Below are 24,529 nucleotides of genomic sequence, written 5' to 3'. Positions count from 1 at the left end.
TGCGGGGGGGGGGGGGGGGGGGGGGGGGGGCAAAAATTTTCTTGTAAAACAAAGGGGGGCCTGGCAAAAAAAAGTTTGGGAACCACTGGTCTATGCTGTAAGTAAAGGCAAACAGTAGGAGAGAAGCAAACAGACATAAACTGCTAAGAAAACAAGTTGTAGGAGATAATATGTACTGAAAACACAGAAACACACTCAGTACTTGTGTTTGCTATAGAAATACTATAAATGGGCCTTTCTACATTTCAAAGTTGTCCCTCAGAATTATGTTTTCCCACATAGGTCTAAATGTGTGCATGTGATAATTATAGCTTGATAGCTACAATTAGCTCCACTAGACACCAACAGACACCCGTTTGTGAAGTAATTATCTGGGGTAGTTCACTGGGTTTTCAGTTCTTGTGGTTATTTTTGGTTGTATTATGAAATATTTTCATGGCTATAGTTGCTTGCAGAGATGCCCTTCTTTATATTTTACCAGAGGTGCTATGTTTTTGTTTAACACACCAGTCTCCAATTTTTTTTTAAAAAAAAGCACTAACACATTACCTCAGAGGACTGGTTACTTTGTGACTTGCATTCACCCCTCACATGTCTGTTTTCCAGTTTTTCCATTTTGTTCTGTGTCGTTTGGTGGTTTTGACCAAAAGAGGTCTTTAGTTCCTCTTCACAAAGAGCTGCACAGCAGATTAGGGCGACCGTGGCTCAGGGGGTTGGGAAGCGAATCTGTAACCGGAAGGTTGCCGGTTCGATCCCCGTGCTCTCTGTCCTGGTTGTTGTGTCCTTGGGCAAGACACTTTACTCTACTGCCTACTAGTCTGCCCCAGGGCAGCTGTGGCTACAACCGTAGCTTGCCTCCACCAGTGTGTGAATGTGAGAGTGAATGTAAAGCGCTTTGGGTGCCTTGAAAAGCGCTATATAAATCATTATTATTATTATTATTATTATTATTAAGAAGACTTTAAATTCAACTTAAAGTTAAAATGTTGGCGATTTTATTTACTGTACTGTTTTGTGGCGGTGACACGGACAGAAGTTTGCAGTGAAGAGGAAGATCTGTGGTCTCTCACAAAGATCGATGGAGAGGGAGAGAGATTATCCTAACCTATCACAAGAGGGTATTCAAACACAACACCCTCTCAAGTATAAAATATCTGCACATGTCAGTAAAGCTGCAGTTAAAGTTACGATGGTGATTGGATTCTGTGTGCCGCTGTAGCCATCTCTTCACACAAAATGGCTTATAAACTCCAAGCTTGAAATTTCTATCCACCTGCTAGAAAAATACGACAGTTCCAACAAGTTACACTACAGATTTTTGTGTATGCTTTCCTAGTATCAACCCGGAAAAGACATTGGAAATAAGACCCATTTTCTTATTATTTGAGGGTGGAATATTTGCTGTACAGTAAAAATTGTGGGATTGTTTAAAGAATTTTTCTGTATCTCCCATTTTACTGGTTGACTAGTTCACTGTAGCATTATCAATTACTCAACTGGAAGGAATTTGGGAGATTTCTAAAAAAAAAATTAAGCAATACATTTATAAAAACTTGGAGAAAAAAAGTAGACAGAGTTATTTTAGCCATTTGATTTGCTGGAAGAACAGTACCTCTATGACACCCAGTCTGAGAGGATATGGGTATTGAGGAATAACAACAAATAATAAAGAATTTAGATGACGGCAGCATATGTTGAGATGATTCAGTGTTTATAAAATCACATAATTTATAAACCCTTTAACGCTTTAAGCAAAGTCCAACAGTCATTTTCTGAAGCTGTTAATATGTGTCCACATGTCCTGTCTTTCTCTTTAAAGTTTTATTGCTGCTTGGATGTCAAGCTATATCTTTAACAACAGAATCCTGATAAGGATCTCACTTAGGGCACATACACGAAACAACATGTGCACTTCTGTTTCTGTGGTACTCATTATCGGACTGCAGACATCAAGACGGTTACTTCACCTCTGCATGTCTAGAGGCATCACGTCAGTAAAAGAGGGAAAAGGAAGCTTGAAGTGGAATTCCTGGCTGTACCTGGAAGAACCTTCACTGAGACATTGCCATGGAAGGTGAATATATTTTAACAGCAATTCAGTATTCGGTTGTCTTTGAAAATTGTTTGCAAAAAGGTACAAATTCTATGCATTGTCACAATGTCATTAAAGTTCATCTTAAGGCTTTTGTGTTTTCCTGTCATTTAATGTCCTATCATTTAACTCATATGAACTAAATAAGTTATAATAATTCAGGTTTAATTAACAGACCAAATCCTATTTTAGTATAGCAATGGTATCTTATGGATTGATGATGGTGGGAAATGAAGGGGTGAGAAACTTCCAAAAATATACCTGTGGGAAAATAAACCCTCATTTATCAATTATCTCTGAGGGGGCAAAATGCCAGGTAACAACAGTTCAGTCAATGATTGTCAGTGGTTTTCTCAGAAAAGGAAAAATCACCTTTAAAAAACACACAAAAGTAACCTTTGATCGGGCCACTACAGCCAGCACTTTCTTCTCCTGTCGCATCCCCAACAGTCAGCAGCAGGTGTATAGAGTAACAGTTGTGTTTGTGTTTCCTAATAAATAGGCTCTAATCCTGATGCATGTGTGTTGTATCTTAATTGTTGACATTTTAAAAGCTTTTCTCTCCCTTTGCAGGAGAGAACATCACAGAATACACCACGATGTATGATTACAGCACTTTTTTTACTGACGATGGAAACTACACTCCTATCAGCTACAGCGACGTAATGGACTTCATCAGAGTGTTTCTGGCCACTCTCTATAGTTTGGTTTTCATCCTGGGCTTCATAGGTAGGTGCGTCCTCTTGTGTGTATATTATGGGTGTTGGATTGTATTTAAATGATGTATGATAGTGTGTGTATGTAAGAGAAAGAGAGATGATGTTGTTCTACATGTAACAGTGTGACAAGTACACTTATTGTGTAACTTCCCCCAAAGGTAATGGACTAGTGGTGTGTGTCCTGGTGAAGCATCGCAATCAGAGCAACTTGACAGACATCTGCCTCTTCAACCTGGCTCTCTCTGACCTCCTCTTCGTCTTCACGCTGCCTTTCTACTCTCACTATGCCAGGGTCGGCCAGTGGACTTTTGGAGACTTCATGTGCCGTTTAGTCTCCGGCTCTCACCAGATTGGCTTCTTCAGCAGCATCTTCTTCATGGTTGTCATGACGCTGGACCGCTACATGATCATCTTGCACGCTCACAGGGTTGCACGTTATCGCACAAAGAGGGCAGCCATCATTCTGACCTTGCTTGTTTGGATGCTGAGCTTGTTTGTCTCTCTGCCAGATTTTATCTTCACACAGGAAACAGAAGAGTACCAGAAATTTGGATGTGACTATCCCGAGGAGAGCAAAATCTGGGCTCATTACAACCTGTTCACCGCAAATGTGCTGGGTCTCGTGATTCCTTTGTTGGTGATGGTAGGTTGCTACTCCAGGATCATTCCCACACTGGTGAGCATGAGGACCTCAAAGAAGCACCGCATCGTCAAGCTGATCATCTGTATAGTGGTTGCATTTTTCTTGCTCTGGGCTCCATATAACATTTCTCGTTTCTTGAAGTTTCTTCAGGAAAAAGGAAAAATCCCACATGATGAAACTTGGGAGAAAAATTTAATGAAATCAATAATAGTGACCCAGGCCTTAGCTTACGCTCACTGCTGTCTGAATCCCATCATTTATGCTTTTGTGGGAGAGAAGTTTATGAGACGAGCCTTGCAGCTGCTGAAAAAGTTTGTGCCTGGTTACAACAGAGATGTGGCAGACAGGAGAAGCACAGTTATGTCCAGATCCACTGAAGTCACCTCCACTTACATCTATGGAGGTCAGTTGTAGCCACAGTACTCTTCACCCGTGTCTTAGCTTCAAGGCCTGTCTGCACACGTTTAGACCATTTGAATGAATATAACCTCTTAGCACTGCCACCTGCTTTACAGAATTTCAAGTCTTTTCTAAATTCTGTGTAATGCTTTTCCTTCGTCTGCTCAGGCCAAATGAAACCTGCTGGTGCTGTAAACTGAACTTGTTGTTCACAGCAGCCTGTAACAGTTTGCTTTCTTCTTATACGTGTTTTTAATGAGCTGTGGAAAAAGTGTTTCATTCAAATGTATCGCATTATGAAGTTAAGGTTTAGAAGCATAATTTCCACATTTCACATCATAATGGAATTTGATATGTTTATGTGGAACAAACTTTCCAGTGTTGCCAGATTTTATGCTCTCACTTTTGTATTTCTGTACATTATTCAGTGTGCTGTTTTTCATTCTAAACATATTCTAAAATAAACTCTGCTTTTTCTGATGTTTGTACAAAACCTCATTTATATATTTTAAGCTAATCTCTTTCTAAATTCCAAATATAGAAATTTAGAAATTGCTATATTGCAAAATGCAATTTCTCTTTCTTTTATAATTTCATGATTTCATGATGTATTTTTAAGTACCCTGCAAATGGGGAGATCAAAGTCTTTCATGTACTCATCTCTCATCTTGTTTCTGTGTAACTGTTTTCTTAGGACAATAAATGATACAGCACATCCTGAACTTGAAATGAAAATCATACACTTGGTCATTGAGCATTCTTGTCAGATTCCAAAATTACATTTGGTAAGACATGTTAGGTAGTTTCAAATCAATGTATTTATGGTTGCAGCCACCACTAGACACTAGCATGATTTATTTCAGGCATGAACTGTGAGTAAGTTCAAGTAAAGTTGTGCAAACTAAGCTCAGTCATTCCTGATGACCTGAATTTAGTTTTTAGAAATCAGATTATTAAGAGGTATATTTGAAAGGAATAAAAAGGAAACTCCTCATTTGAATATATTTTTCCCCTTTGTCTTTTCCCGCCTCATGTTAACGCATGAAGGGACATTTCTGAGAAAACCGCACCAACACCTCTTTGCAGGTTTAACACAATGCAGAGGAAACAGCAAAACCCAGAGTTCACGTTACCAGAAATGAGCTCCGCTGCAGGATTTGACACAAAAAGCAAGCAATGCATACTGGCAGGATGACATGTAAGCTCGGCGCACAGCACAAGAACGTACACATTCAGGAGCAGTGATTTTGGCCAAAAGTGTGGTAAGCGTGTTCAAATTTTTACATTTCTAAACATTTAGTTTCAACTTACTAGACTTACTTCAGCTCATTCACCTCCCTTTAACCCACTGTGTAGTTGAGGAATATGCGTGTGTGTGTGTGTCAGCGCGTAAACACTGTCACCCACAGGAAGTGAGGGTCGGCAATGGTAACAAGTCAGGTGGTTGTGCATCTGTTTATAGTGAAAGGAAAAATGTTTGACATGCGGTTTGAATAGATCACATCAATTTGATTATGGTCACGCTGGCAGGAAGTTTTGAGATATCTATGGATGTATAAGCATTCATCTACAGCCATTCTTTATATTTAGCCTGTACTTGAAACACAGTTTGAATTTGAAAACAGAAGTTAACCTTCTGGGTGGTTTTTACACATAAGCCTCTCTTACATGACTCACTAAATGATGATTCTATCAAAAATGTTCTACTTAAAAGGGCAGGAAAGTCCAGTCCACTCTCTCAATTCCCTGTTTGAACAAATTTTTCCCTTTTGAAGAATTTATCATCACTTTAAAATGTTCATTTGATGAGCAAACTGTTCACTCATCATGCTTGTGGGGAATAGTGTGTCTAATAAAGAGAAGAAGTAAACAACATGCTTCTTTTCTGTTTCTTGAAGACTGGCTTTAAAGACTTCTGATAGCTAAACTATGGAGGAAATTCTTATGTGACTTTCCACAAGAAAAATTAAATCAGGAGCCAAAAGGTGCCATCATAAAGTAAGTAGGCATTCTTTTTACACATACATACATATTTATATTTAAAATATTCAGGTGCTTTGGCTTTAAAGTAGAATGAGAACAGACTCAAGTTAATGTTTAGTAAGAAATTCAGTAACTACCACAAATGGCTTGTAGTCATGTTCTGGCATAATATGGCACAAAAAACATAATCTTATAATCATCATAGATGTAAATGTGCCTCTTTAAATTATCTGTGATATCTGTTAGACAGCAGAGTGACTGAAGAGTGCGTGGCACTGGGGAAAGGGAACAAAGAAGGCATTTGAAGACAAAAACTGAATAGAGGAAGTTTTATGTCTATTGGGCATTTCTCTCTATCTGTATTGCCACTTTTTAATCTTCTGATGGGCTGAAGAAAAAGGAGGAAAACACTGGAACACTTCATATGTGTGCATGTATGTCAGAGACTCACCCAAAACAATCCAGAACTGGGTTTGAAACTGAAAACATGATCAGTCAAGTCCAGCTGCTTGAGTGGTTTGGCTGGTGCTTTTTAAAGTACTGAGCTGCACAAAAACACCAGACGAACTACTTTTATTTGATTTCCCAACAAGCTGATTTAACAGATTTGGTATTGTTGGTGCCAATTACATCTATATAGTAACAACGGGCAGCCTCCATATTGTTATTACTTGTGTATTGTTTACATCATTTAAATAACTTGAGATTAATATATTGACAATAGTTCAGGTAATTGTTTTTTTTTTCTTTTTTTCTCTTTATGTCAAAGACCACAGTAGCTTTTAAACGTGACGGTGACATTCTCACCTTTTTGCATGACTGTTGTACTACATTGACCAAATTTCCTTTTCTGTCTCACAGCTGTACCACCATGTCAGATAACGGGACCTTTAACGGGACCTACTCAGACACTTATTACTATGATTACAATGATACCTGCAATCCGGATTCAAGTTCGGATTTCATTGGATCCATGGTCTTAACAGTGCTTTGCTATGTGCTGTTTTGTGTTGGCATTCTAGGTATGTTTCTTACTATTTTTCCATACCAATTCTATGTAACACAGCATTTATAAACCAGCCCCTGATAAGGCTTTTTGAATACACAGACATAGCTTGTACGATAGCCCAAGACTCAACAATGTATACTGAAGCACAGAACTCATCAATAAAGTTCATGCATGCATCAGACTTTCACATACGTTCTGTTCTAAGATTAATATCTGAATTTATTTCACAGGAAACAGCACAGTCCTGTGGGTCCTCCTGCGACATGTTAAGCTCAGAACTATGACTGATGTATGTCTTCTCAACCTGACTCTGTCTGACCTCTTGGTGGCTATATCACTGCCCCTCTGGGCCTACAGTTCCCAGAACCTCGGCTTATGCAAAATAAAAACAGGAGTTTATCAGGTAGTTATTTTCTTTCTCACTTTCTTTCTCTAATTGGAAAACCTCATGTGTACCATAATAACACATGGAATGCATATTCATTATTGGAACAACTGAAGCACTTCAACTTTCATGATTGACACGTCGATACCGTGCCTTCTTCAGAGCCAAGGCTGCGGTCCACGAGATTTAAAAAGCAGATAATCTGGAGTCTGTTGAATTTGAAATGTTGCAACTATGACTGACGAACTGCAACTTCCTCATGGCTTTGCCATGTCGCTGGCGAAGACAAAGAGATGATTATTCTTAGGCTCATCAAAATCAATAGTTTTAGGTTGTATTGAATCATATGTACTTCCAAAAAGTAAAGTTTATATATAAACTAAGTAATCAGAATGGGCTCCTTTGTCAAGATGAAAATTTTTTATGTTACTTTTTTTTTTTTTAAATAAGTGAAGGTTTAACCAGTTTACTCACATTAATTACTTCATATTTTTATGTAACTTCTAAAAGAAGTCAAAAGAAATGATTTCTGTTTTCTGAATGCAAAATTCACAAACAATTACACCTATTTAGTTGTTCGATGCTCTAAAGCTCAGGTGATGCGTGAAGCAACTGCTGGGTAATGTCAGATTTGTGAAGAACCTCACTGACGCATTTAAAGCCCCATCAAAGGTTTCCTCATCTCATGTCACATCCTGTTCTAATTTTACTTCCTCTCTTCTTCCACCCAACAGTTAGGCTTCTACAGTGGGACCTTGTTCGTGACGTTCATGAGCGTGGACCGCTACCTGGCTATCGTCCATGCCGTGGCAGCCATTCGAGCCCGGACACGTCGCTACGGCATCACAGCCAGCATCATTATTTGGGCGATATCTGTCACTATGGCAACCCCTCGGGTAGTATATGCCTCCTTGGAGCCTGATGATAACGCCTCAGAGTGCCAGCCCATCTATCCAGAAGACACAAAGCATTTCTGGAAGTTGCAGCGCAACTTCAGTGAGAACACAGTGGGCCTTTTTCTGTGCCTTCCCATCATGATTTTCTGCTATGTGAAAATCCTCATTGTGCTGTCAAAGTCCAGGAACTCTAATAGGAACAAGGCTGTGAAGCTGATTTTCATCGTTGTGTGTGTGTTTGTGGTGTGCTGGGTTCCCTATAATGTTATAGTTTTTTTCGAAACACTGGAGATGTTTGACATAAACCTGGGACCCAACCCCTGTATGAGTTCAAAAGCCCTCAACACTGCCATGAGCATTGCCGAGATTATCGCGCTGTCCCACTGCTGTGTAAATCCAGTGATCTACGCATTTGTAGGAGAGAAGTTTAGGAAGTCATTGAACAAGGTGATGGCTAAATACCTTGGCTGGAGTTACCAAAGCAGTGGTCCTTACAGCCACAGGGATACCACAGACAAAGAAACCTCCAACACACCTGTAAGATCAGAGTATTAAAAATGGGTCATGTGCTTTGCTGATGGGTGTAACTGTTTCCGCAGCACTGGATTTTTTTTTTTTTTTTTTTGAAACTGAGAGACTACAAAGATCACAAATTGTGTGTGTGTGTGTGTGTGTGTGTGTGTGAGCGCACGTGTGTGTGAACGCATGTCTGTGGTTAGTACTTCTGAGTGGTGTAAAACACTTCTCAAAACCAAACGGTTGAAACGGCTTAAAACAAAACACATGCATCAAAACATAAATCTCGTGTTTATTCGCAGTTTGTAAGACAATGTTATTTTTGAAAAAATAAAATTATTGAACAAAATAACCCTTTTGTCATTCTTCGTTCCTTTTACAGTAAGAGGAGAAAAGTCTCTGAAGTGTGTTAAAGGGTGTTGCCAACAGTGTGTTTGCAGGGTAAGATAGACGCATAGCAGCCCTTTATGATGGAAGTGGCAAAACCACTTTCACTGCTGTAATTCCTGTCAGAGGGTTATTATTATTTGAAAAGAAGTTTGTGTGTCATCTAACAACAACATAACTGAGTAACACAAGGCATTGTTGGGGCCTACGAGGTGAATTTAAATGATGCACAACAATATTAAGATCTGGTAAACACACAAGTCACACAGAAGGTTTCCTCTTTAGATTTTAGTCAGAAGTCTACCCCTAACTCAAAGAAAGAAATGCATTTAGCAGACACGATGCTATTTTGAAACCATTGTCTGTACAGGGTGCACTGCTGGCTGTGTCGGTAGTATCACTTCTGTCAGGCAAAAAAAACAAAAACCCACATGCAAGCCTCCAGCTGTGTGCGCCTGCAGGTCTGGTCAGAGTCACCTTGCATATTTAAAAGTTTGCATATATGGACTTGTGGTTCTATAGCTGCACAGACTGTGGGCTTTTGCACTGCGTGTTTCGAAAACAGTCTCAGGAAACTATTAAACCATACATCTCACATCGGAACCCGCAAGCCCACCCAGTTAACTTGGTTTTGAGGAAGGTTGTACTTTTAAAAAAAAAAAAAGCAACACCTTCAATTTTTTTTCATGTGTGTGCAAACCATTTCTCACTTCACAGATCTTAATGCATTAGACAAGCCATCTCTCTTTCCTGCGATCCACAATGAATTCCACCATCAGCACCATGGAAAGGTAAAAATATTTTTCCCACTTTATATGCAGAATGATTTAGGCTAACATGTCAGCAGTATTGCTGCATGCACGCCTTTACAGTTCTGTAAGTGGGAAGAAAACAATGACGCACACTTATTTATCTTCAGCCTGTGACAATTGAAATGTTTTTTTTTCTTTAATGGAAAGCATCTATAGTCATATCTAAATGGACAAAAGTATAAAGGAAAAATAGGAAGGTCAGTCTAATGACTGGAATTAGCTCATTGGATTTAGCTCATTGATCCATATCTTAGACGCAAGATCCTTATCAGTTCATCTTTTACCTGTTGTGGCATAGGGCAGTCTGAGTGAAGAATAGTGAACTGGGGCACAGTGAGGAATTTGTTATCTATGCATTATTTAATTAATGACAGTAATGCTGCCTTTTTTTTCTTTTTGTAAGTGATAATAGAGACAAGCACCAAGGTGCATTTTCTGTATCTGTCTATCTGCTGACAGTGACAGGGCATTTTCTCTTTTGCATGTGTTCAATTTAGGTCAGTGGGAGAGGAAATTACATCCTCATCTCATTCGTAACACTTCTGAATATAAAATGCAATATGCTTTGATAATATCCAAGTTATCCAAGTAGTTTCTTACTTTTTTTTTTGCCTTGTTTTGTTTATTTGTCTTTTTGTGTGTGTGTGTTTTTTAATTAATGGAACGTGTTAAAAAAATCTTAATTCTTGAAAAACAGTAGTAGCTATCATCAATCGTCAATTAGACTGACGCTAATCACAAAGCATTTTAAATATAGTGCAGCGCACTAACTGCAAAGTCCTCACAATTCAAGACAGTTATTTTTTCAGTCTTAAGTAAATAAACCACTTACAATGGAGATTTCTTCTTCTGTGGCCAGCATGCAGGATTTTTACTTTATAGTCTATACCTTATTTGGCTTCCTTTTTATTACCTTAATGTTTAAAGTGATCTTGAGTTCCATGAAAGATATCAAATAAAGCTAAGCTATTATTATTATTACTATTATTATTATCAGCATTATAATATTGTGTAAACAAGCTGCCGATACTTACTGCTGACTGATGTACACAAATCCTATGCCAACTCAGGTTCTGATGGAAATCATGACATAATCAACTTTAGGGGGATATTCTCCTCTAACATTACTTTTCATAGATTTATTTATTTGTAGTATTTTGTTTTTTGCACGCAGCTGCTGAAAATGTGTTATAGGCACATCACTGAAGAAGCTACAACAGTCAGTGTGCTGCTGTAACAGATCCTTTATTAGATTAAATTTACCAAAAATCAAAAGAGGAGAGGTAGAGGGAAGAGATGACAAAACCACTGCTGGGGAAGCCTACCACAGACTGATACAGCACACTGATTCTATTGCACCTGTGTGAAATGTAATAAACCAAAAGTGCTATGGAGTTAAAAGGGCATAAAAAAGAAATCTGTTGCCACAAACCATAACAGGAGCAAATGTGGGTCACCCTCCATCAATACATGGAATGACCACAAGCATGTAAGTCATCGGCAACTAGAAGCAGAGAGATCTTTAAAAAATGTTGCAAGTATGTAAAACGGATTTATATAGCACTTTATAAAACATGTAACCATTCAAAAAGTTTCATAGTATTTCATAATGAAGCAGTTAAAGACTAAAGAGCATCAGATCGATTTGTAAAATAATCCCGAAATTAACAGCAATCAGTTCTCGAATTAGTTCCGATTGCGCACGGAGCAGATTTGAGTTGGCTAGCTATAGACGTGTAGTGTTTATTCCCCACTCCTCTGTACAACCTCGCTTCAATTCATTGAGATATTCAGGAATTTGTTCATGCACAGCTCTCTCAAGGGCCAGCCACAGCATTTCAATCAGCCTAAAGTCTGGACTTTGACTGGATCATTGAAACATGTTGATCGTCTTCTTTTTCAGCCATTCTTTTGTGTTAGGGATCACTGTCACTGTCATCAATGATCAAACTGGGTCAGGCTTAAGCTGTCAGACAGGTGGCATTTGACATTTGATTCTAGAGTATTTTGGTATACACAAGAGAGCATGGTTGACTTAATGATTGCAAGGTGCACAGATCCTGTGGCTGCAAAAAAAAACCTATATCCTCGCCTTTTCTCACCATCGTGTTTGACACTTGGTATGTGGTTTTTGTACTGACATGCTGTGCTTGGTTTTCACTGAACGTAGAGCATGTTTGGCTTCATGGCCAATCATTTCTACTTTGGATATTTTACTTTATCGGATTATTCATGTGAGGTTTATTTCCACTCCTGCACCATAATGGGCCTTCTAATTTATCCCATTTCTTTGAACACTTTTGTTACTTATATTTTTGCAGATCCACTGATATACAAGTTGCCTAATAAATGTAATTCAAATATATGATCTATGTGCAGACTTCACGTCAAGAATTGGCCCAATAAAGCCCCTGTGCCCCCCTCAGCTGAATTCTATGGATATATGTCAACTATAAGTTACACTGATTTATACAGATAAATAAACTTGCAGATAAGCTTACAAGCTGGGTTTAATTATTAGGTTAACAGCAGTATAGAATCATTAACATTTGGTTAACCACAAATACTTCTGCTGCAATCGAGGTAAGCAGCATGCCTGTGAGGGACAGCGGTGAGAGGTAACCCTCATATATATTTGAAACTAAAATCAGGTCACCCATCAGTATGTGTGGACAGTTGTAAAGCACAACCCTACTCAAAAACTTCAAAACAAATAGAACTGTGTTGAAAATAAATGCGTGCTCACAGTCAGCTGTCCCACTGTGTGTGGCGGTGCGTCTGCTTTCAAACACATGTATTTTCCCACTTTTGAATCTGTGGCTACATTCCTCTATGACATTATCATGCGTGTACGGGTGCAATTATGCAGGGTGAGTGCAATCACATTTTGTATTCTAATTCATTGTATTCTAATTCATGTAATAGCAAAGTGAATTGAGCCAAATCCCCCCATCAAAGCTGCTTGCCCATCCAGTTCACATGGCCTGGTGCTGAACCTGTCCTGTCCTTGTGTGTGCATATACTTACACGCACATTTAATTTTCCCAGGTTTAACTCAGTTTAAGATTTAACATTTGAGTTATGTATCAAAATTGCCTAGAACATTTACATGCAATTTAATGATTAAACTAATTTACATCCTTTTTTTTTTTTTACCATATAAGTAGGGCTGATTTTTTGCTAACGAGTGAAAACTAGAGATTTATTTCACTCCTTTACAGTAGAGTTAAAATACAGTATCCCCACCCCTGCCACTTTCTTTCTTTTTTTTTAAAGCAGCTGATCATGGACGAGACCACCGAAACTGACTTTACTTTCAGTTTGAATCTTACTGAATCTTCACTTTTCCAAGGGTAAGATCAGCTATAACAAACATCTATCGGCATTTTCTTCATTTATTGCTCATCGTGAGACTATTTTAAGCTTTTTAATATCATTACTATCCTCCCCCCCGTCTTTTTGAATCTTCGCGGTTTTCACGTTCCTTTCATTTTTCCTACCAGGCGACGCATTCCTAGTTATTGTTTTAGCGTTGGCCTGCGTTTAGACAGTTTGTGTCACTTTCTCATGAACTGTGGGCGATTCAAAATCTTCAAGCACTTCGTCATTTGTCGCCAAATACTTGTGATTTGCTCGCTTGTAAACAACCGCCAGCTGTTTGTTTTCACAGTTGCTGGCCCCCTGCCCTTACTTCCAACAGACCAGCAGCAGTCACAGACGGTCGGTCTCGTAGGAAGTTTAAAAAAGAAGCCTGATAAAGCTTACCTCACTGCCACGTGAGCTCGTGCAGTGGTTCTCTTACTTTGCTATATCTGCACCAAAACAACCGTGCTGCTTCACTAACCGCTTATTTTATTTACAACCGCAGCACTTCAGAATAAAATTTGACTTCCTGCTGAGCTGTAAGACTGAAATTCAACTGAACTAAATAAACAGAATGTTATGAATATTCTTTAGATTATATATATATATCATAAAATAAATGTTAATTGTACTTACAGATTGAAAAACTGTAGTCACACAGTGTCCGATTGCCTGCGTTTAAAAGTGCCAGGAGGCATTTTAAGATGGTTGCAAAACCTGATGAGTGCATTGAGAAACTCTTTGATAGACGGACTTTGGCTGGCTGACACCATATTATAAATTGATTACATTCAGTAAAATTCATTTTTATTTGTGTAGGTCCAAATCTCAGCAAGGTGCCTCAAGGTGTTTTATTTTGTAAGGTAAAGCTTCTACAATAAATACAAAACACGATAAATTATCAAATGTAATCTTAGTTTCATCATTGTATATGTTGGTTTTGCACTATACTCTCATTTAGTTAAGATGTTGCTATTAATTAATTATTGTATTCTGTATGCTGTGCAGTGTCACAGCTGTGGTGCTGCTATTCAGATGATTCAGATGAAAGTATCTATCGATACTATCACACACGAACGTACACCTTCTCGGCGGCTTCACTTTAAATGTATCAGTGCATTTAGGGTGAAGAAAATCTCTTCAGTGCTCCTGTTAATCAACTTTCACCTGAGCAGCTGACAGCTAAACAACTTCTTTATCCCCTGCTTTGATTTTGCTGATCTCAGTATTCTGATAAATACGCTGCTTTATATAAATTGTTTCTGTTTAGACTTCCAACATTTTGAACAGCTTTGGCCAAGGTCAGAGATATGTACCAAAGCCACTGATCATGTGAGTGACTGGTTTTAAAAGTTCCTCATGCTTTCCAATACTATTTGAATGAGCTGCCACACAGTTTGAAGCCTGCAGATCATCATTGAGTTAAACTGTTTAAAAAGGTGTTGTTTTATATTGACGCATACTTTAATCTGTCATACACAAGGTAATTGAAAATGAGTAAGTCATAATAAGTACATTAATAATTTGTTTTTGTTCTTCTGCTTCTTTCCAGCTTCAGCACACCTGCTACTAATATTGATGAAAATGATTATGACTATGGCAACGAATCCGATATTGACTATGGTGAATTTGGACCATGTGTATATAGGCGACACGGAGCAACTTTTCTTCCTGCCATCTACATCATTTTCTTCCTGCTGGGCATTCTGGGTAACTCTCTGGTCTTCTGGGTCATTACTTGTGGAGCGCGACTCCGCACCATGACCGACGTGTGCTTGTTAAACTTGGCCATCGCTGACCTCCTTTTGGTGTGTTCCCTGCCCTTCCTAGCCCACCAAGCCAAGGACCAGTGGGTGTTTGGGGATGCTATGTGCAAAATAGTCTTGGGCATTTATCACATCGTCTTTTACTGTGGGATCTTTTTTATCACTCTAATGAGCATTGATCGGTACTTGGCTATAGTGCATGCTGTTTGTGCTATGAGAGCACGTACACGCTCCTTTGGAATGATTGCGGCTGCTGTTACATGGGGAGCGGGATTTCTGGCTTCTTTTCCTGACCTGATCTTCCTCCAAGAGCAAAGAAATGTGTCGGGACAGCACACTTGTTATCCTGGATTTCCAGAAGTGAGTTCCAGTATTCATTTCTGGGCGGTCTTCAGCATCGCTAAAATGAACATTGTAGGCCTGCTCATTCCGATCATCATTCTGGGTTTCTGCTACTCACAGATCATCTGGAGGTTACTGAACAGCCAGTCATCCAAGAAACAAGCTATCCGCCTTGTTGTCATAGTGGTAGCTATTTTCTTCTGTTGCTGGTTTCCCTACAACATTGCGGCACTTTTCCGAGCACTGGAGCTAAAGCACTGGTTTTTAGATTGTGGGTACAGCAAAGCCATCAGACTGGCTTTACAAATCACAGAGGCCATTGCTTACTCTCACAGTTGCCTCAACCCCATCCTGTATGTGTTTGTCGGGGAGAAGTTCAGGAGGCACCTGTTGCGGATGATAAACAGATCTCCCTGCAGACTGTGCCAGCTGATCAAGGTCTTCATACCACAGGACAGAATTTCTACATCAGTCTACTCACAAACTACCAGCGTGGATGAGAAGAGCACAGCTATGTAGTGAACTAGGACAGTTGGGGGATGTGCTTCTTTTCATTTTTTCATGTCCAGTAAAAATAGATCACTGTGGCTTATTGTCACTTCTAGTGTTAAGGTTTGGCACTTGTGAATGTATGCATGTGACTGTATATTAATATAATGTACCACAGATATGTATTTTTTACTCTGTTTTTGTACTTCTATGAGTTATGACCAAAATGTATGCAATTCCATTATAAATCTGATTTTGAATACTTTGTTGTATCTTCACCTGGGACGATGAGTCACAGTTAGACTTGTTGCAGTTTGTTTTGCCGCTGGCTCTTTACTTAGCACGAAACTGTGTCAACTACAACATCTGTCAGCAGCTATGGCAACGTCATCCAGTTTAAGTGGGGAAACGCACCACCATGAAAAGTTACATGTCATAGTAGCCTACATTTTTATCCAGACACGATGACCCCCCTCACAGTTGTAGCCGTTGCATCAGTCTGCGCACAGGAAATCGTGTTCAGTGCAACTTTGCAGATTCAGCAGTGTAGGTTGCCTAGCATCATTAGCAGAACATTTGCACTTTACCCAACACAGAGAAAACCACAACCTGAAAGAGGAAGCATGAAACCAAGCTGTTAGTTTAACCTTTGCAGTCTTTGTGCACATCCGAGCCGTTTGTTATCAAGTGACTTCATAGTTCTGCTGGTTTTTCTCGTGATATTAATCAGGATTACAAGAAAGAAGTCCCTTTTTACAAGAGTTTATCGATGGGCATGCAGACAGTTCCTCTTTCAGCTTCTTTGTTTCAATGCCCGGAGGGATGACAAATTACAAAAAAATTGCAAAAATTCCAGGCTGCATTTTACTGGATCCTCTTAGAGAAAGGGAGCTCTGAATCAATAGAAAGTTGTTCTCATATGAATTGATATCATTATTACTATTATGATATTATTACCCCCCACCCCCCTTTCCAGGAAAACAGTCATAAGGAGTCACTGAATTGTCTGATAAAACTTGGTTCTATCTTTTCACCTATAATTCCGCTGATGTTTTTTTTCATCTTTGCTTCAGTTTCCAGTTTTTTGATAGTTTTTGTAACATAAACATTTCTGGTTTCTGTCAAATGGGTGCAGTCATTGGGGCCACAAGAATTCCGATTCGGTTTTAGGGGTAATTTAAATGTTTGATCAGTTTTTGTGTTGTATTTTCTCACGTCTGTTTAAAAAAGGTGTTTGTAATCAGCTGACAATAGAGAATAAAGGTGTTATATTTCTATGGTAAGTGCGGCCTCCCTGTGACACGAATGAGTGCGTATGGTGAAAAGGTGTGACAGATCCAATCTAACCGCAGTTGCCTCTTTTCACTATTTTTACCTTTTGCTTTAAGTGCTTCCACAAAATAAGGAGTATCTGCACTGACTAACAAACCAACTTTGATATGCATGTTACTCTAGAGAGGTGTTATTGTTCCTGTAATAAACTGTACGATTCATCTGGTTTCGGTCAGTGAAGCTGTTTGCTTTACAGGCACTCACATTTTTCATCTGATAAATTAGCCACCAAGCCTTACATTAAATTTTACTATATTTTGAAAAGAAGCATGCAGCTACCCATCATATACCTTTTTTTTAAATCTAAAAAATCCTTCTTTTTTTTGCGCATTACACCATTGTCTATGTGGAGAGATATGAGCTAAAACATTATTTCTGTTAGTCTAGCAAAAAGTCAGAGTGGAGCACTGAGTCCATCCTTGGGAAACCCAGTTATGTTTGAGGAAAGTGACAGAATACGCCCATCCCTTAATAACACAATCTGCTTCTGTTTTTTTTTTTTTTTTAAAGAGCTTGCTCTTAAACTAGAGCTAAAAGAACACAGTGTACTGAGGAAGTGAAAACGCTAAACTGAGAGGAGGAGCAGGCTTGACCCTGTCTATAGATATAGATTGATGCTTACTGCTTCCTCAGAAAGTGTTAGGTGAAACCTGCCTTATTTAGACCGCTGACATTTAGTGTGTGGTGTTTAAGTCCCAAGACAATGGAGTTCTTAAGATGCTCAAAACAATGGCGAGCATCATCCTCATCATCATCATTATCATCATTAACATGTAGATTTCAAATGAAAAAATTCCAGCCCAGGAAGAAAACATCTGATGCAAAAAGAGTCAAAGTGAACGTGTTTATTTTCAGAAAGCACAAATTTGGTCTGAATCAAAAGCGTACCAGGGAGAAACATTTGCTGTGCAAAAAGACGATTAGAAGAAGACTGCTCTTTGTCAGTGAAGACACTGGCACAAATTGGGGCTTTTTGTTCTGGGCAGATGAATCCAAAAATCGTAGTTACTGACCTTCCTGAAGACCACTTTGACGTGTATCTACCATCAGGAAAAGCCCCTGTAAAACAAACTATATATACTGTGATCTAACTAAACAGGAGTGTAAGGAGTTAATGGATGTTACAGCATCCTACAGAGCTGTAAAGCATGATCTGAAGGTGCTGCACGGCTCTAAGCAGTTTTAGGGTTGGCACAAACATTTGGTTTCTGTGGTCAAAGAACTGCTGAGGCAGTACAGAAGCATCTCACCAGATAAGGCTGTTTAGGCAAGGAAACGGAAAAACAACCTGCAAGTAAATAGTTTGAAAACTGTCTGCGATATAAAAACACAAAAGCTGAACAATTATTCCCACGGCAGTACTAATGAGAAAGAAGAAACAAGCAAACATAAAAAACATTATTAGCCCAACCCAAATAACCCAGGTTAGTACAGCAGAGGACTGAAAGCGTATCTTAAATGCATTCCAGATGTCAACAGCTGAACTACTTCTTGTTGCACACAAGTCTGGAGAATGCAGCGATAAAGCAGCAGCTCTGACAAGCTCTGGGGGAAAGTTTCACACTAACTACTCGGAAAATGCTTTCCCTGCAATGCTGAAATGATTAAAAGTGAAGTCTTCCTTTCACTCTATAACTCAACCGCTCACGTGGATTGACTCATGCCAGACTTCAGATACTGATCTGTGGGCTTAACTGATAAATGACTCGACTTTACTTCAGCTTGGCGCTCATGACTTGAAAAACTTGAAAAAGCTTTTTTTATTATTTGTTGTTGTTGCATTTGTGGTGATCCATTTTTAATGTATTGACAAGTTATGTGTTCTTAACCCTGATTGGGTGAGTTCAAGTCATGATCTCTCCCCCCCCCCCCCCCCCCCCTTCCTCTTAGCATGTGTGTGTGTTGGGGGAGGGGGGGATCAAACTAAGATACACTTGTGGAGACCTCTATTGTAAAAAGGTTCAGTGGCAGGTCTGCAGGTTTGCTGGCAGATTTTTATCAATGTGCAAGCGTCACAGCCATGAAAGAAATCCAAAAAATTTGATGCCATCTATTAAAGACATCAAAATGAAAGTCAAATTCCAAAAACAGTGGACTTAGGGAGACTTTGTGATGTGTCATGTGTTTTCCCCTTATCGTCATGTTCTCACAGTTAAAAAAAAAAGGACAAAGGGTCAAGTGAGAAAGATGGTAAACAGATATGTGAGAGTTGGGGCTGTGATGTCAGTACTTGTTCTTACTGGTTGCCATGCAGCTTGAAATACCAGTACGATATAACATATGATATAAAACTCATATTTTCACATTCACCTGTTTTTGCTCTCACCACTTTAAATGTGCAAACTGGGCCAGCGAGTTTCATGTGAACTGCCTGGCCTGTAGCAGAGAGCGTGACTCAACTGCCCAATTCTCACTACATGGGAACCACCTCTGCTAAACACACAAAACTCTAGTGAACCTACAGAGGGAATTTACCCTCTGTAGGTTCAACAGTGTTTCAGCAGTGCATGGCACATTTAACCTTTTAATAACACACAGTTCTGTTATCTCCTTCAAACCCTTTTCCACACTACGTGCTGTTTCTGTTGTTCTTCTCCAGACTGCAGTAGTTTCTGTTTCGAGCTTGGCCAATCAAATTTGTTCTTTAGTAACGTCTGTAAGTCGATGCTCTGCAGGTTGTTTTGCACACGATGTGTTCCGCTATCGGCAAATTCTTGAAACCAAGATCTCCGATGCCATCTAGTGGTCTCTTGTCTCCTGATTGTGGTTAGATAGTAGGAGTGTTCTTGTTTACAGGCTTGCAACTCGCGTCCCGTCCCGTTAGTGTGTGTGGGCCACAATCACGTCATTATTCTCCTCATCAGCGTGAACTTTCTAAGTATTTGACATCTCTTTCTCTGACTCACGTTTGCTTTTGGTTTTAAACTACAGCCAGACAGGACTCTCCCCATATGAGTGAATGCTGAATTCAGTGGGTGGAAAATGCCCAGAAGCAACAGTGGGTGAGAAGGCGCAAAACTGGGAAATATCGGGCTATCAAGAAATGCGCATAATCGTATATTAGGTATTTGTGTCGAGTTAAACGTGTGGGCTTAAAGTAAAGCAGTACCCGAATAATTAAAATGAATAAACAACACAGTATTTGGTCACAGGTCAAATCAAGTTTGTAGAACAGAAAAAAAAACCCTCTGCGCTGGCGTGCATCACCTTCACACTTCACAGCTCTTGCGTGAGATTTTGATCACAAGATTTTGTGTAAAGATTGTAAAGATACCCCTTCTGTGGTTTCATGCAAAAAAATAAAAACAAAACAAAAAAGTGTTGCTAAGAAAGACGAAATAGATTTCACACCCGATAAGTGCACAGGCACCTTTCAGGCTCTGGGTGAAAGCGCCGCTTTCAGAACAGAGACACAGGTGCGTCAGGTGAAGTAAATAACCTCGACTGGGGCTTAGATGACAAACACTCCAGGCTGATAACGCTCATGCGTAGATACCAGGGTTTAAAATGCTGCAAAAAATGTTCTCTAGCAGACCTCAGTGAGTAACTATTGTAGCGGACGTGGGTTGAGTGGGAGGTAAAATCGTGCGTTCTTTGTGCAGTGATGCAACACACACTGCTTGCACTGATTCAAAAACAGCAGCGGCATCTGCTCCGGACTGATAAGATCAGCAACAGTCCCCTCCTGATACCTTCTCATAGTTTATCTCTCGAACTGATCTTCATCACAGTAATGACATTCGTTCACTATTACTGTACACGTATCTTCCTCCTGATTTTAATATTCTCACTTTGCTTTTCATTGTTTCCCCGCAGTGCTTCCAAATGTCACTCTTCATATTAAAATAAAAAGTAAAAAAACATGTCAAAGGTGTTACGCTATCGCAAACAATAATCCCCTCTAATGCAAGGCTTAACATGGCTGCTGTGTTGGTTTTTTGTGTTTAATAATTTTAATGAATGACTGATTGTAGCCATGTGAATTAAGGGTTTTCCCCTGCTTTCTAATCATGCCGGGAATACAGATTTATCTCACCTTCCAGCCCTCAAAAGCTTATGGGAAATCATGAATGAATAATAATAACAGACATTCTCACGGGGGTGGAGATGAATGAATATATTGCGCACAAAAGTTTCAGTAACGCTGACTGTGCCTTGTACGTTTAATGGCAAAATAACAGAGGACAAAATAAGTTATTTACAACACATAGTAACATGTAAACACAATCTTCTGTACAAAGAAATATACATGCAAAAGTAAAAATAAGTCATACTAAGACATTCAAGATGACATTTCTGCAGTCTTGTTTTAGGTGTATTTAAAATATGACAGTTGTGAGGTTTACATCCCGGGCGTGGGCGAACTGCCCTTCTCTGTACATCTTTACATCGTGAGCAGGCGGGTTTCCCAACAAACCGTTTCTCTTCGATCGTAACCTGACAAAGCGATGATCAGGATCGTTTCAGGGAAACCTTTATCCACATTAATAAATAAAAATGACACAAAATGAAAGACGGAGACTTTACAGACCAGAGAGACAAGTCATTAAACGCAACATGTTATCGACAGCAACTGACAACCTTCAAATAAAACGAGAAGCGACGCGAGTTTTTCATTTTTACCAACCTCTCGAACTTAATTCACCGGACTGGCACTTTAAAGAAGTTTTTAAGCAACTTTTTAACCTAAAGACGTCATCGTATTTAAATGAAAACAACTGGCAGACCTTTGTCACGGGAGATACCTGTTAATGCTAATCAGAAAAACTGTGGTTCATGGGTTGTTATTATCTGCCAGAAGGTAAATTCTTTCATCAGTGCAGTCCATGGTGACTTTTTTCACCCCAGACCTATTGCTTGGTGAAGATATAAACCAATACGGTCTAGCAACATACACTAGTATCTACCTACAAGAGCCAAACAAACTCACACGGCAAATAACTTTGTGCATGGCTTGAAAAAAAACCCCAAAAGAAATAATAATAATAAAAAAAAAAGACAAGTCAATATAATTTTTTTCAGCAATAAACCACCAAACAATCTTCTTATTACAATAAGAATAAATAAAACCACAAGGAACCTTTGTAAACGCTCATATGCCTCTGCTCAGTGTGGTCTGTTATAACTCAACATGACAAGTCATTAAAAAAGCAAACAAACATATTAGCAGGAAAACAAAGCAGAGCCAACTTTGGTATTGTTACAAAAAAACAAAAGCGAAACAAGGACGACATAAAAGCATAAGTGCCTATATTTCATAGATACACATTTTTATACATTATTTTGGAAAAAACTCTCCTTTTGTTGCAGGGTTGTAGTTGTTGTTTTTTTGTTGTTGTTTTTTGCAGGATATTAATACTGAACTTAATACATAAGAGTTAACACAATACATACATCTATTGCAGTACCAGGTACGTACATGCCTTTTTAAGAATACGGCTACAACACAAGTTTTCATAAATAGTTGCATAAATGTTAAAGCTGCGACATTGCACGTGGGAACCTAGTAGCGGTTTGATCCGTCCGTCCGCAGGGACTCACTAAAACTCAGCAGATGGAATCGTTTTTGTTTGTCGAGAGATAAATCCGTCAAAATGAGAACGAAAAGCAGGAAAAACTTTATTTACATATAAGGCGGATGCAGGTAAAAATCTGAGAAGCTCTATCGGGATATTCTTTTTTGCTGAGTTGTTTTAATGCTTTGTTCAAGTTAGTTTCTCTTAGTGTCACAAACAGAAGTTATTTAACCTTTGAAACGGAAGCGGGAGAGTAAAGAAAAGCAAACTATTGCACTGAATGTAAGTTTCTGCAAAACGTGGTTTTGGTAGTTACATCTTGTTCCAGAATAAGAGGACCCTGCTGATGGGTGCCACTTCACCACGCAAATCTCACTTCCCTTTTTTTTTTCTTTTCGATTTTTACTTTTTCTACTCACCAACTACCCTTTGTTTTCCAAAAGGTTATGAATAAAGACAGTTCTCTGTTTCCTCGCTGTACATTTTGTTTCATTTACAAAAAGTAATCTCTCGTTACAAAAACATTTTCTTGTGTTCAACCGAAAGCAGCCTGAAATATTCCTATTGTACAGTATTCTTCTTTTTTTTTTTCTTTGTTTAACACTGTCCGAAACGCAAGACTCGCTCACGTTGGCTTGTTGAGAAAGCTTGGTTTTCTCCCTGCTGAGTCAAGGTTTTGAAATCTCAAATGGATTCCAAGAGTTCGCTTGTTGTGCAGGCATAGTGACGGTATGCCAGGTTTAAGGAGGGGAAAGACTTGGGGGTTCGAAGGGTTTAATCGGCAGAGGTTAGTCAGTCGGCAGCAGCAGCAGCAGGACTTTTGTGGCTTTGTGAGGGAAAAGGGGATTGTAGCAGGCGTGTCGCTGGTGGTGCTCTCAGTAGGCTTCTAACAAGGATCAAGTGAATGAAGAGCAGTAGTGGAAGAAATTCCTTCTGGTCATGTTTACCTGGTGACCTACTGTCAGGTCTGGCTGAGCAGGCGGCTGTGAAGGAAGGCCTTAATGGTGCCTATGGGCCGGGCATCATTCTGGTGTTTCCGTCTCTCGATGAAAGAAATGAGCCTGGATGTGTCCAGATGTGCGCCGCAATGATTCCGAGATGGTGACAGTGCTGGTGGCTGTGCGGGATTTAAGGTTGAGTCACTGCTTGATAAACCTCGAGGCTGGAGCCAGGGCTCCTCCAGGCAGGACGCAGCAGGGGGCCGTCGCTCTGGCTCGCCCCGGAGCAGCAGGCAGATGAAGTCTCTGGCAGCTGGGCTCACACCCTGGAAGTAATCCTCGGGGAAGCTAAAGTCCAGGCGACAGATGTTCAGACACGTCTCCTCAAGGCTCTCGTCCAGGAATGGAGAGGCGCCGCTCAGAACCACATAGGTCACCACCCCTGTAAATCAACCAGTTGGTCAATCAACAGGTTATTTAGCCAAATTAAATTAATTCATTCAGCTCACTTTTAATTTGGCTATAATAATCAATATAGCTTTATATTAAACAATCATGCACAAAAGCAGCTTCTGCAGCTGCTAAAATATTATAGCACCAAGACTACAACAATAACAATCCTGTGATAGATAATTTGCCTGCTTGTTGAGGCTTTCACTGCATTATTGTAGGGTCTTTACCTTACAATACAAAAGTGCTTATAAATGCCATATAAATAAAACTGAACTGAAGCATTAATTTTACACTGCACTCCCTTGCGCTGTACTAATATATCCATTTTTCTGATGAAACTCATCATCTACATACATAGCAGTAAAATATCACTTGAAGCTTCAAAATATTGAAGTCAGTTAATAGATTGCTGCGCGGTTGGTAAGTAGAAATTGCGACTGGGGATTTAAATCACTGATCTTTGCATCCCCAGAGAGGCTGACTGACTGC

The 24,529-nt window shown here is 39.4% G+C and overlaps 4 protein-coding genes across 9 annotated transcripts in view; 3 read left to right on the top strand and 1 right to left on the bottom strand.

Moving 5' to 3' along the window:
* Nucleotides 1-9: 9 nt before the first annotated feature.
* Nucleotides 10-4,387, top strand: LOC146507846 (C-C chemokine receptor type 2-like). Its single transcript, XM_085176277.1, has 3 exons — nt 10-2,074; nt 2,666-2,821; nt 2,970-4,387. The coding sequence occupies exons 1-3, from the start codon at nt 2,068-2,070 to the stop codon at nt 3,866-3,868; spliced, it is 1,062 nt and encodes a 353-aa protein (XP_085032403.1). The 5' UTR covers nt 10-2,067; the 3' UTR covers nt 3,869-4,387.
* Nucleotides 4,388-4,414: 27 nt separating this feature from the next.
* Nucleotides 4,415-8,981, top strand: LOC146507845 (C-C chemokine receptor type 2). 4 transcript variants are annotated; one of them, XM_085176273.1, is made up of 5 exons: nt 4,415-5,115; nt 5,752-5,851; nt 6,698-6,858; nt 7,076-7,248; nt 7,965-8,979. In XM_085176273.1, the coding sequence occupies exons 3-5, from the start codon at nt 6,708-6,710 to the stop codon at nt 8,679-8,681; spliced, it is 1,041 nt and encodes a 346-aa protein (XP_085032399.1). In that variant the 5' UTR covers nt 4,415-5,115; nt 5,752-5,851; nt 6,698-6,707; the 3' UTR covers nt 8,682-8,979. The 4 variants fall into 4 exon arrangements, with proteins under 4 accessions (XP_085032399.1, XP_085032400.1, XP_085032397.1 ...); XM_085176274.1 differs by lacking the exon at nt 5,752-5,851 and having other exon boundaries at nt 7,965-8,981; XM_085176271.1 differs by having other exon boundaries at nt 5,752-6,858; nt 7,965-8,981.
* Nucleotides 8,982-9,709: 728 nt separating this feature from the next.
* Nucleotides 9,710-22,135, top strand: LOC146507844 (C-C chemokine receptor type 5-like). Of its 2 annotated transcripts, none has more exons than XM_085176276.1 (2): nt 9,710-9,820; nt 14,757-22,135. In XM_085176276.1, the coding sequence occupies exons 1-2, from the start codon at nt 9,792-9,794 to the stop codon at nt 15,829-15,831; spliced, it is 1,104 nt and encodes a 367-aa protein (XP_085032402.1). In that variant the 5' UTR covers nt 9,710-9,791; the 3' UTR covers nt 15,832-22,135. The 2 variants fall into 2 exon arrangements, with proteins under 2 accessions (XP_085032402.1, XP_085032401.1); XM_085176275.1 differs by lacking the exon at nt 9,710-9,820 and adding an exon at nt 13,010-13,194.
* Nucleotides 13,341-24,529, bottom strand: part of triob (trio Rho guanine nucleotide exchange factor b) — a 120,605-nt gene continuing 109,416 nt past the window's right edge. For both annotated transcript variants that reach the window (XM_085176286.1, XM_085176285.1), the window contains one exon: nt 13,341-24,029. In XM_085176286.1, coding sequence (XP_085032412.1) covers nt 23,611-24,029 — 419 coding nt within the window. In that variant the 3' untranslated portion in view covers nt 13,341-23,610. The remainder of the gene's footprint in view (nt 24,030-24,529) is intronic.

This window comes from Neolamprologus multifasciatus, chromosome 11 (assembly GCF_963576455.1).
Source record: "Neolamprologus multifasciatus chromosome 11, fNeoMul1.2, whole genome shotgun sequence".
NCBI lineage: Eukaryota > Metazoa > Chordata > Actinopteri > Cichliformes > Cichlidae > Neolamprologus > Neolamprologus multifasciatus.
This window is presented reverse-complemented; position numbering and strand designations above follow the sequence as displayed.

Excerpts from the sequence above, each read along its gene's own strand:
- LOC146507845 (XM_085176271.1), top strand. The coding sequence starts at position 6,597 with ATGTCAAAGACCACAGTAGCTTTTAAACGTGACGGTGACATTCTCACC. Across the intron at positions 6,859-7,075 it reads GTTTTGTGTTGGCATTCTAG|GAAACAGCACAGTCCTGTGG; the intron begins GTATGTTTCTTA and ends TTTATTTCACAG. Across the intron at positions 7,249-7,964 it reads TAAAAACAGGAGTTTATCAG|TTAGGCTTCTACAGTGGGAC; the intron begins GTAGTTATTTTC and ends TCCACCCAACAG.
- LOC146507844 (XM_085176275.1), top strand. The coding sequence starts at position 13,127 with ATGGACGAGACCACCGAAACTGACTTTACTTTCAGTTTGAATCTTACT. Across the intron at positions 13,195-14,756 it reads GAATCTTCACTTTTCCAAGG|CTTCAGCACACCTGCTACTA; the intron begins GTAAGATCAGCT and ends GCTTCTTTCCAG.
- LOC146507846 (XM_085176277.1), top strand. Across the intron at positions 2,822-2,969 it reads TTTCATCCTGGGCTTCATAG|GTAATGGACTAGTGGTGTGT; the intron begins GTAGGTGCGTCC and ends CTTCCCCCAAAG.